Below are 12,788 nucleotides of genomic sequence, written 5' to 3' on the forward strand. Positions count from 1 at the left end.
TTTCTTTTAGTTCCGTGCGAAGGATGAGGAGAAGGGTCCCATTCTTCCCTCCTTTTCTTTCCTTCTCCAAATCTATATAAAGAAGCAGCATTTGCATCAACGTTTACCTCAAAACCACACACCTCACCTTGTCTCAAAAGACTAAACGCATATAAAAGAAGGCATTGTCCACAAACCAAACACAAGCTAGTTCTATTTTTTTCTAGCTTTAAATGAGTGAACAAGAGTGAAGGAAGAAAAGAAGCACACCATTGTTAGTTTGAGAAACATAGCAAGAGAGTTCAATGGGGAAGAGAGAGTTTCATGGGGTGGCGTTGATGCTGTTGTTTTTGTGGGTTTGTGGCGTCACTGCCTCTGTGACTTATGACCACAGAGCCATTATAGTTGATGGCAAGAGAAGAATTTTGATCTCTGGCTCCATTCACTACCCAAGAAGCACACCTCAAGTACTCACTCCACTCCAAATTTCCATCATGCTGCATCAAATTTTGATTTTTTTATTAACTTTTTTTGTTGCATTTGTTTTGGTTTTTCATCCATGCATGGATCGTAAATGATGTTTGTTTACTGCAGATGTGGCCAGACCTTATTCAAAAGGCCAAAGATGGAGGCCTTGATGTTATCCAGACTTATGTGTTCTGGAATGGACATGAACCTTCTCCTGGAAAAGTAATGCAAATACATTTCAATAATTTTTATTTTTATTTTTATGGCTTTTACCTATTCTGGTGAATGGTTCGGGTCTAACACGAGGGTCTATTAGTATTCTGTATGTTGGTGAACCGTGGTTCTAATTTTCGTTGAGAGAGTTCATAGTTAGTGTTTGATTGGAATAAGATTGTCCTTTTAAGGAAAATGCTCGCGGAAAAAATTTCTATTCTTTCTTGTTTTTACTGATAAAAGGTTAAAGGTGGAAGTTTCTCATTGAGGTTTTATATAATGTTGGAAATTTTCAGTACTATTTCGAAGATAGGTATGACTTGGTTAAGTTCGTGAAGCTAGTGCAGCAAGCAGGACTTTATGTTCATCTCCGTATTGGTCCTTACATATGTGCTGAATGGAACTTGGGGTAATGATTTTAATGATGTTAATGTCCACCTTCTTATTGGAAGGGGAAAATTCTTTGGTTAAGAAAAGGAGAATAATGATTCTTAGGAATGACTCAAAGGTCACATGCTCTGTTTTTTGTTCAGGGGATTTCCTGTTTGGCTCAAGTATGTTCCAGGCATTGCTTTCAGAACCGACAACGAGCCTTTTAAGGTTTGAATTTTCATTTTGGACCCTCACTAATTCTTATAATTTACTTGTTATTATTGGTTGCTTAAAAATAGTATAATGAATTGTAGAATTGAATAACATCAAATTTTTTGTCACGATGTGTGTAGGCGGCAATGCAAAAATTCACAGCTAAGATTGTTAGCTTGATGAAAGAAGAGAAGTTGTTTCAATCTCAGGGTGGTCCCATAATTATGTCACAGGTAAATACAACACAATATAATTTATTTATATCATTCATAATTTTAGTTTTGTTGTTAATTTTACTACTATAAAGTTTATTGAGCCAATTAGAATAACAATGATTCTTAATTTAGTCTTTTGATTTTAACAATATATTATACGATTGGATTGACAGATAGAGAACGAATATGGACCAGTGGAATATCAAATTGGTGCACCTGGAAAAGCATATACAAAATGGGCTGCTCAAATGGCTGTTGGTCTAGACACTGGTGTTCCATGGGTTATGTGCAAGCAAGAAGATGCTCCTGATCCTGTTGTAAGTTACTCTTTCTTTTTCCCACACTTGCTAGAAAACGTTATTCTATGTGAATTTGGATTTGGAGATGTCTTTTTCCTCATATGATTCTTATTCTATTTCGTTATATTTGTTTGACCCGTCTAAATATGATGGTGGGGTTTATAACAGTGTTTTGGTTACATTGGTTGGGATAAGGTTGTTGCTTTTACTATAACATGATATTTTTGTTGTTTTATCATATGCCCGTATGACTTTTGTTTTTTTTTTCTTCTGTGTTTGTTTTGCCTTTATTTGGAGCAAGGTGCTTTGGCTTATCACAACAGTTTTATTATCTATTTTCACTTTCTACTACTTCTTTTGGTTGTTCTATAATAGGAGTGATTGATGTGTTTCTGTCTTTACTCTTTTTGAAAATGAAAATCGGAGAAAGTGCCAATATTTGGTATTTTATGAGGGAAACCTTGTGTTTTCACTAGCAAATTGATTCCTTTCTCTTGTATCCTTCTGTTTGATCCATTTTCTCTCTAATCTATGTTATTTTACTTATTGTGATATAGATTGACACCTGCAATGGGTATTACTGTGAAAACTACAAGCCCAACAACAACAAAAAACCCAAAATGTGGACTGAGAATTGGACTGGTTGGTGAGTCACTAAATCTTAACAAATGTTACCTTGTAGGGTGAAAATGTTTTTATTTTGGTCCTATATTTAGTTTCATGTCTCCGCTTCTGCAGGTACACTGAGTTCGGTGGTGCAATCCCTCTTAGACCAGCAGAAGACTTGGCATTCTCAGTTGCGAGATTCATTCAAAATGGTGGTTCATTTGTTAACTACTATATGGTATGTTAGTTTATCCAATGTGAATAGTTCCTAGTTCATAAATAATGTGCTACATTCTATTCATGTTCAAGAAACTTCGGTTAGTCTAATATCTCATTTTATAATCCAGTACCATGGAGGAACTAACTTTGGTCGGACATCTAGTGGCCTCTTCATTGCCACTAGCTATGACTATGACGCGCCTCTTGATGAATACGGTATGTAGTCATGATTAATTGCTTAAATGCTTTGGATCATGATGATAATAACACATGTATAATGATCTTGGAAACATAAGGAAACTTAGGCTAAAGTGATATCAGAAAGGGGAAATGATAGTTTTATTGTCCCAGTAAAGTGCATAAATTCACTTTTAGGCAACACATAGGTTAAGTTTAATTTTTTGTTCACATTAGTATGAATCTTGTTCAACTGTACCACTTTTCCAGGACTTCAAAATGAACCAAAGTGGGGTCATTTGAGAGATTTGCATAAAGCAATAAAACAATGTGAGCCTGCTTTAGTTTCTGGAGATCCTAAAGTGACATCACTTGGATATAACCTTGAGGTAAAGTCCTTAAGCTTGTTTGTGATGAATACCAACAACAGTACTTGTGTTGAAAATTTATTTGATTTCTTTTGTTAATATAATCTTAGGCACATGTGTTCTCCACCTCTGGTGCTTGTGCTGCATTCATCGCAAATTATGACACCAAATCTTCGGCAAAAGCTACATTTGGAAATGGACAATATGATCTACCACCTTGGTCTATTAGTATTCTTCCTGATTGCAAAACTGTTGTTTTCAACACAGCAAAGGTAACACAAGACTTCTGACTATATATAAGTTTTGCTTTTGCTTATGTTGGGATTTCGCATCATCTAAATATATAACCAATGTAGCCTTTATAAAGTCTAGGTAGTACTTACCTTACAAGATGATTTTGTAAGGTTGAGTTAAATCCTAAGCCTAAATTTTAAGATGATATCCTATATGTCTATTCCTAAGCATGATGGGATGTTATTATTGGGCCACCTACATTTGTCCATGCTCCATATGTCCACACTTAGACATGAGGGCGAGTCTTGAAATCTCACATCCATTAGAAATATAGTCAATGTAGTACTTAGGCACCGAGCTTTAATTCAAAAAGATTATAAACATATATGTTGTGAAATTATTTATGGAGAAATCAATCTATCAATTTGATATATTTCTATGAAAAACTTGAAAGTTTCACTCAAGTTATTCTTGAAGTATAGATGAAGATTATAGTGTTTTTGAGTAGAGTTCCTTTTAACTTACTATATTAATGTTTTTGAAGTGTGTCTGTTCACAAAATTTACCAATTTTATGAAGGTTGGTGTCGACAATTGGTTGAAAAAGATGACTCCTGTAAACAACGCATTTGCTTGGCAATCATATAATGAAGAACCTGCCTCGTCCAGTCAAGATGATTCCATTGCAGCAGATGCACTTTGGGAGCAGGTCAACGTGACCCGAGATTCTTCGGATTATTTGTGGTACTTGACAGAGTAAGTGTCTTTCAATTTATCAAACTAATTAAAGACAAATTATTGAATGTTAAGCTCTTTATGAATACTAATTTTATCCTTTCCATCTAATCAATATTGATATCCTTTGTTCAGTGTCAACATTGATGCTAATGAAGGTTTTATAAAGAATGGAAAATCTCCTATTCTTACCGTAATGTCAGCAGGCCATGTTCTCCATGTTTTCATTAATGGTCAACTTTCAGGTGAATAACATTGTTATACCTATTTTGCTTAGTGTTTTGTGTAATAAATTTCAACAGTTTTACAAGTTCATCTTCTATATGATTCCAGGAACTGTATATGGCGGATTGGGGAATCCTAAATTAACATTTAGTGACAGTGTGAACTTGAGGGTTGGCAATAACAAGATTTCTTTACTTAGTGTTGCCGTTGGTCTCCCGGTTGGTTATTTCTTTCCTAATGTGTTTTTAATAACATTTTTAATTTGTTGATCAATAATATTTTAAATTATAATAATTTTATTGTTCATTTAATACAGAATGTTGGCTTGCACTTTGAAACATGGAATGCGGGTGTGTTAGGTCCAATCACTTTGAAGGGTTTGAATGAGGGGACACGAGACTTGTCCCAACAGAAATGGTCTTATAAGGTTTGTCTAAAAGAAATGACTATGTACTATTTTGTGCAGATTTTAGTGCAATATGCAAAAGATAATGAACTTTTTCTTTCAAAAAGGAAATGGTAAATATTTAATTTAACATATTTGTATGCTATTGGACAGGTTGGACTAAAAGGTGAAGCCTTGAGCCTACATACTATAAGTGGGAGTAACTCTGTTGAATGGGCACGAGGATCATTAGTGGCTACAAAACAACCTTTAACATGGTACAAGGTTAGTATAAAATGACTACAATGGTTACATTTCTGTCACTATTATAAATGACTCACTTGCATCTTCATGAATTCTACTCATTTCACGTGTTAATGTTATTAGACAACTTTTAGTGCACCTGCGGGAAATGATCCATTGGCTCTAGATATGAATAGCATGGGAAAGGGTGAAGTATGGATAAATGGTCAGAGCATTGGTCGCCATTGGCCTGCATATATAGCACATGGTAGTTGTAATGCTTGTAATTATGCAGGATATTATACTGATAAAAAATGTCGGGCATATTGTGGAAAGCCATCTCAGAGATGGTGAGAATTCATACCACTTGCTTTTTCAACTAAGTAATGTTGTGCTTGAATATCACAAAAACCTTTTTTCTTTGTCATTGGACAGGTATCATGTTCCTCGCTCATGGCTAAACTCAGGAAGTAACTTCTTGGTTGTGTTAGAAGAGTGGGGAGGTGACCCTAATGGAATTGCTTTGGTGAAAAGAACATGATATGTGATATTATGATGCTCTATTAAAAGGGTATTCCAACTATTCCATTTTCTTTAGTGTTGTCCTCATTTGCTAGCTTTGTTCTAAGACACTTCTAATAAAATCCTTTGGTAGAATTTATGTTATTGATTCATGAAGAATATTTAACTTGGTTTTTCTTAAGGCCTTTTATAACTTAGTAACTCTAGATTATTTTAAGAATCCAATCTATCCTAATTATTAATACTTTTGATTTTCATGTTATCCATACCTCTTCTTTCATAATTTTTATATCTCCTTAACTACTATGATTTATGATAACATATTCAAATGAATAGATATAGACCATTTGAATTTGAATTTGAATTCTTTATCATTTTCTTCTACTTATTATCCTTGTGGTCTTTTTTGCAGAGCAACATTGGAAAGCAATACATATCCTTATAATTAATGTCTTGGAATCCAAAGAAGCTCTAAAATCTCAATTGAGTCCTATGCAGTTAGGACCATGTGATGCAATAAATAATAAGTGTGGTTAAGATCTTATTAGGTTCAATATAGAAAATATTTAAAGTTCAACATTGATACTTTGTCTTTTGGTTGCTCAAGTTTTCCCTAAAAGAATGCCAGCCTAGCCAAAAGCAAAAATGTATATAAGAGAAATTGGATGCAAAGACTGTGTACTGTACATAGTCAAGCTGTTGTGCTGAATATTGCTCCAATTATTACATACAGGGCTTGTATCAATGAAGATCAAGTCCTTACACATTAAAGTTACTATACAAAGGAGAGAATTGTACACTCAAAATGTGTCAGACTTCTACGACATTCTACCAAAAGTTATTGTGTTTTTCCATTAAAATTATTATGTAAGAACATATTGAAAGTAATAAAAGTTGTTTTGGAATTGATCTTATTGGAATATGAGTTTACTATTAATCTTTTGGATTTCTGCAATTTGCTATCTTGTGAGTTAGATAAGGATACTTACAAAGACACTTTAATGCCTAAATTAGAGGTATTCAAACAATGTAAGTAATAATGTACTGAGTATTTAAAAATACCTAATGATTCAAAAAGGATTCAATTAATATATAGAATGAGAATATGCTATTATTCATTTAAGAGTAGATTAAACATATATAAATATCCTTTAAAGCTCTTTAATAACTAATGAATAATAGTAATATTTTTGTAAAACTCTTTTAAAAGTAGCCAAAAAATTATTGGAATATGATCTACCAAAAAAATTTATTAGAATATGCACCTTACCGATTATCTAGATACTACTCGGTCGAGGTAGGATTGTCTCGTAGTTAAGTATTTGAGTCTTATTTGATACATAAGCCCCCAAGTATTTAATTTTAATGAGAAGACTTTAAATTGGGTCGAGTATATACTCGGATAATCAACATTTGAAGTAAACTTTAATTCACATTTAATTTGTCACTTTCAAGATTTTAATAGCACTCACCTGATAGAAAAGAAATGTCGTGTTATTTAAAGTTCTCGCTATTCGGAAATGAAGAGCCATGACTTCATAACCTTATATCTCTAAGTGATTTGGCGGTTCTGAAGTGGTGTGACCTTTGGGCTTTTTGGGTTTTTAGGCTTATAAGAGCATCTGCAATGGAGTTGCTTATAAGCAACTCCTGTGCCACATCACTGCTAAATCAACTCTGGCTCACTTTATGGGTTGCTTAAATTTTAGCAGAATTGCTTGTAGAAACAACTCTGCTAAAATTTAAGCAATCCATAAACACTACAACACAAATAGTATTTAGCAACATTTAAAAAATGTTACTTAATTATGTATAAATGTTGCTAATTTGTTTTAGCAACACATTATGAAATGTTGTATATAGTCCATGTTGCTAAAGATTTTTAGTAACATTTTTGCATAATTAGATAACATTTTTTAAATGTTATTAAAGTAGTATTTTTGTAATATTTTAATAATTTTTTTTAACATTTTAATGATGTTGCCAAGATTTTTTTAATCTTATAAAATAATAATTAATTTTAATTTAAATATTAATTTCAATTATTATATTTCTATGTCTCTTAAACTTCTAGGAATTCCTTAAGTTTTTAGGGAAAGACATTTTTAGTTAGTTACCACTAATTGTATATAGAATATCAAATTTCATTTATCTTAAATATAACTATATGAGTATATATACTCTTTATAAGTCATTAATCTATTCGATGTGAGACTTTAATTATGGGTTACAATTAGATATAAGAGAAATATATTTTTTTTTACTCGATGTGGAACTTTGATTTTAGAAGCAATTATAGTAACATTTTTCAAAAAAATGTTGCAAAATAACTTATGTAAATTTTTTTTATTCGATATGGGACTTTGATTTTGAAAACAATTGGAAAGAATAATATTGAAATACAAAATATTACTCTATCTATAATGACATTTTTTAAAAAAATGTTACAAAATAACATATTTATATAATATATAGTAACATTTTAATAAATGTAAACAAAAAAATGTTGCTAAAGGATTAAAATCTAGTAGTGAAAGTGGGTCAGAGTTGATTTGGCAGTGATGTGGCACAGGGGGTTGCTTATAAGCAACTCTCATTAGAGATGCTCTAAAAAAGGCACTTGATTAACCTTTTGAGGAAAACACCCAATTCACTAGAAATCTCTTCATTCTTCGGGTATCTAAGTAGTTGAGAATCTTTTCCTCAATCTATCTTAACTTATTGAGTACTTATCAGTAATCTCTTTTATCATGAGTTCAAAAAGTTTATATGAATTTAGTAGTTCTAATTTTATGGGAAAAGTTGCTTTGAAGCATTACCATATAGGTGAGTCTTTTTCTAAAGATACCTTTTCTACCCCTTCATCTCCTACCCCTATCCATATAGTAATGCCAAGTAAGGCTCCAACTTCTCAACCTACACATGAAGCAAATGTTATATCTTCTAAACCACCAACAAAAAATACAACCATGACTTCTAGGCTGACCTAAGAAATTGTGGCAGAGATGTCTTAACCTACTCTAGATATAGTTGAAGAGTTGTTTCTCCTGATAACCAAAAATTTGGGAATGATGACCCAAATGAACGATGTTGATAACCAAGGTTGGTAAAAGAAGAAGTTTTGGACTACTTATCCAAATAAATAAATAAATAAATATATATATATATATATATATATATATATAAATGAGACAATACTTCAAAATTTTATAGAGTAAAAAATGTTGTTAGAGAAAGGGCTCAAATCCCATTAGAAAAGTAAAAAGGTTTTGGTTAAAGAAGTTTTAACCATAGTTTTGAAAACTTGATCAAAATGGCTAGTTTGACCAATTTGACAAAAAATGGTCTAATGACCAATTCGTTAATCAAAAGAATTGAGACAGAATTGTTGTGAACCAATCAATTTGGTCCAAAATTAGCGCAAAACTAATGGAAATTGGCCTAAACTTATTTTGAGCCAGTACTGTTAATTTTTAATTTTTTACAATTTATTTAAAATATTTTTATGATAAATGAAAATAAATATTCAATAAGATTACAAATTTGAAAATACATATTTGAAAAGTTCAGACATAGAGGTATGATAGTGTGATGAAGATGAGATAGTGATGTGCATTCACATTTGTTTGTGTTTGATGTGATGTGTTTAGAGTTTATTCATATAGGCATACTTTGTTTGGAAACAAATGCATATATATGCAAAAAGGAACCTATGGTCTTCTATCTTTGCCTTATAACATCATGAATTTTGTATATAAAATAAAATAAGTGTTTTAATAAAGAGAATCATATTATAGACTTAATTAATTTAATTAATTAAGCTAGTAATACAATTAAAATGTTTTTAATTAATAAAAGAAAAAGAAAAAGGTTGTGGGTCGAGAAAAAGAGTTTGGGTTGTACTATTGAGTCCAACCTAAAGGCTTATTAAAAACAAAAAATAAGAGATACATCATCATTATGTGTTTGTTATGAATTCTAAGAGCACTTGGAGAGGAAAACTTAGAGAGGCACTAGAGAATGTACGATGTAGTAGCTGAAGTAGGGAAATAGCCTTCTTATGTTACAAGGATCATCACTTAAGGTAAGAAAGAGTGAAAATGTCTTATCTGTGAGCACATATGAAGGTATAGGTAGAAAGAAAATCCTTAAGTCTCATAGGTTGTTGGTTTTAATCTTGTAAGGTGCATATTTGTATAATTTAAGATTAACCTATTATCTTATCTTGGTGATTTCATAAATTGTGATAATTGATTCATTTGTTATGAAATTCATGATTTATGATGCTAAATTATGTTGTGTTGTGTTAAGTCTCAATTATACCTCTTTTTGAATGAGATTTATTGAACAATTCTACTCATTCTTAACACCATTGCAAGATAATTGTTCCCTTTTTGATTCATCTTGTGTGCAGATATAGCTAACCCATTTTAGCTAACAATACCTTAATACACCTCATTTTTTGTGCAGGTATTGAGCTAGAGATTTGAGGATTGAAGATCTTTGGGATTGGAAACATAAGGAGCCAAGGAGCAGAGCAGAGTGGCTGCGCCGAGCGCAAGATGACGCCGCACCGGGCTTGAGAAGAACAGAGCAGTGGACTTTTGGAAGTCATACATGCGCCGGGCGCGAGACTCCACAACGTCGGGCGTGATCGAGGCAGAGAGTACCTCAAAACTCTCTGGAACGAATTGCGCCGGGCTTAATAGAGAATTGCGCCGGGCTTGCTCTAAGGCAGAGAATGCTTGAAAGCCTCTGGAAGACACTGCGCCGGGCGTAAAAAGTAATTGCGCCGGGCTTATACTGAGGCAGAAAGTGCTCAGAAGACGTTGCGCCAGGCGCGAAGACTTAGGCGCCGGGCGCGAAATCCTAATCTGACCTCCCAGGCTCGTATTTGAAGCCATTTTCGAGGGTTTCCCCCTCATTCACACATTGGACGAGTTTTAGGAGCTGTGGAAGGGATTATCGGAGCTTGGAGCTGTTCGTGTGTGGGTCTTTCCTTCGGTTTCTTCATTTCTCCCTTCATCTCTATTTTGTTTTGCCCTCAATTTTGAGTGGTTCCACCCATTTTTTTGTGGGGTTAGATGTAACCAACGAATTCTAGTGTAATCCTAACGTTTTCAATGATATATATATATATTTTGTTCATTCATTGTTGTGTTGTTTCTATTCTTAATGCTTGCCTTGGATTGATTCTCCTTGCATGATATAGGTTCCATGGGTATTGGAAAATAACCTTTGAAACTAGCTCTGAAACAAATGCCTAGTGGAAAATGTATCTAGGAATGGAGCTTGGCCCATTAGTAGTCTTAAACCCTAGCCCGTAATGCGGGTGTAGATATTGGATACTCAAGGGATTGATATTCAATATCCACACCTAGGCTCTTGCTCTAAGGGATTAGGTTTGAGTAAACTATTGGGTTGACTAAGCAATGAATTTAACAAGAGATTAAGAATTCATTAGTTTAACGTTTGGTGAAATCTGACCCCACAACCTCACAATACCACAATATCATTTCTAACCTTTTCCACTCACAACCAAATATTTTTATAATTTTCATTCCAGTAGTCATGATCTTTAATTCACATTCACATGACAAACTACAAATTGGAATCATTCTTTAGTCACGAATAGTCAATAAATGCTTATGTTACCTTCTAATCCCTGTGGATACGATATTTTTACTATTTGAACGGCCGGTATACTTGCCGTGTTTGAGACCGTTAATAGAATCTAACTGATTTATAGATTAAAACAAAAGTGTTTAAACGGAAATCTCAACAAGTTTTTGGCGCCGTTGCCGGGGATTAGAATGGCGATTTAGTATTTGTAGCTATTTGTGACTTATTCTTTGTTTTTATTGTTATTTTTATTTGTGTGCTGGCAATGAATTGTTGAAGCTAACCTGTGCGCTCTAGTCCTCTGCTTTCTCTTGTATGCAAGGTACTGTGAACTAGATGGACCAATTCCTCTAAGCAGTTGCTGAGTAATCCTCAGATTGAGCACAAAGCAAGGAGGAACAAGAGCAACAGGAGGAGAAGGAGAGTAGAGCACTTCAAGTTGGTCACCGTCAGGCTCGGGACAATAAACAAGCGCTTGCTGGGAGGCAACCCAGAGATCTGAACTGTGTTTTTATTTGTTTTTCTGTTGCTTGTGTTTTTAACTTTGATTGTTTATGATTGTGTTAGAATTGTATGTTATACTTGTTTTTGGGACTTGTTTTGTGATTCTGCATAGTTTAGGATATGTAGGTTGTATTGTGTTGTCTGTGTTTGGTATTATGTGTTAAGTGTGTGAATCATACTTGAGTGGATAGAGTTAAGTTGAATATGTTAGGAGTGTGAGGAGTGAAAAATGTAGGTGAAAGCTTAAGTAGAACTAATCACGCCGGGCTCGAAATAGCCACGCCCAGCGCACCCAAAGCCAATTGGTCTCTGCCAACACCCACGCGGGGCGCAATCTCTAATTGCGCCCGGCCCAAACTTCATTGTGGCCACTGGAACGACCAAGCCCGACGCATTTATTGGCGTGCCGGGCGCATTAATAGTTAGGTGCTCCAGGGGGTTGGCAAGCCCGGCGCGCACAACGCATTTACCACTGGAAGGTCTGAGCACTTATTACGCCGGGCGCACCATCTGCCAAGCCGGGCGCATTCAATGTTTGCTCGTTTGGAACCCTATCCATGCCCGGCGTGAAACGGAAGCGCCCGGCTTCATATCAGATAAGGGCAACCTTTGGGATTCTACTGATACCGCGCCCGGCGAGGAAGAATTGCACGCCCGGTGTGACCCTTCAGATGCCCCCTAACCTCTCACGCCTACTCTCCCACTCTTCACTTTCAACTTCACTTTCAACTTCTCTTCCTTCTCAACTCCCACGCCCTCTACCTCCAACTCCTCATTCTCTCACTCGCTCAACTCATTCTATTCCCTTTCTCATTGCCATCTTCTGCTCACGTTTTCTATTTCAAGGGCAAGCCTTCGTTTTTCTTTTTCCTTCGCCTCCAAGCACTTCGAACTCAAGTAGGTGTTATACATGTTTTTATTTTCCTGTACACCTTCTTTTTTTCGTTTTTTGTTCTGGTTTTTGGGATTTCATGGGGTTCTGTCAACTTCCATTGGGGTGAAATCGCGCCAGGCGCGATGCTCAAAACGGCCCGTTCAAATTCCAGAACGGCCCATTTTGGACATTGGAACGGCCTGTTCCATGTCCAGAACGGCTCGTTTCGGAATTTGGAACGGACTGTTCTAATTCCAGAACGGCCCGTTTCGAATTTAAGAACGGCCTGTTCAGATCTTGGAACAGCCTGTTCTGG

General features: G+C 34.7%; 1 protein-coding gene across 1 annotated transcript; it reads left to right on the forward strand.

Moving 5' to 3' along the window:
• Positions 1-6,386, forward strand: LOC109805570 (beta-galactosidase). The gene is made up of 19 exons (XM_020367705.3): positions 1-446; positions 574-669; positions 957-1,069; positions 1,194-1,260; positions 1,386-1,478; positions 1,634-1,777; positions 2,317-2,405; positions 2,498-2,603; positions 2,713-2,800; positions 3,032-3,150; positions 3,240-3,401; positions 3,943-4,118; positions 4,233-4,342; positions 4,431-4,540; positions 4,639-4,749; positions 4,882-4,992; positions 5,095-5,300; positions 5,386-5,521; positions 5,885-6,386. The coding sequence occupies exons 1-18, from the start codon at positions 285-287 to the stop codon at positions 5,489-5,491; spliced, it is 2,169 nt and encodes a 722-aa protein (XP_020223294.2). The 5' UTR covers positions 1-284; the 3' UTR covers positions 5,492-5,521; positions 5,885-6,386.
• Positions 6,387-12,788: the final 6,402 nt, after the last annotated feature.

The sequence above is a fragment of the Cajanus cajan genome, chromosome 1, assembly GCF_000230855.2.
Source record: "Cajanus cajan strain Asha chromosome 1, NIPB_CcT2T_4, whole genome shotgun sequence".
NCBI classification, from domain to species: Eukaryota; Viridiplantae; Streptophyta; class Magnoliopsida; order Fabales; family Fabaceae; genus Cajanus; species Cajanus cajan.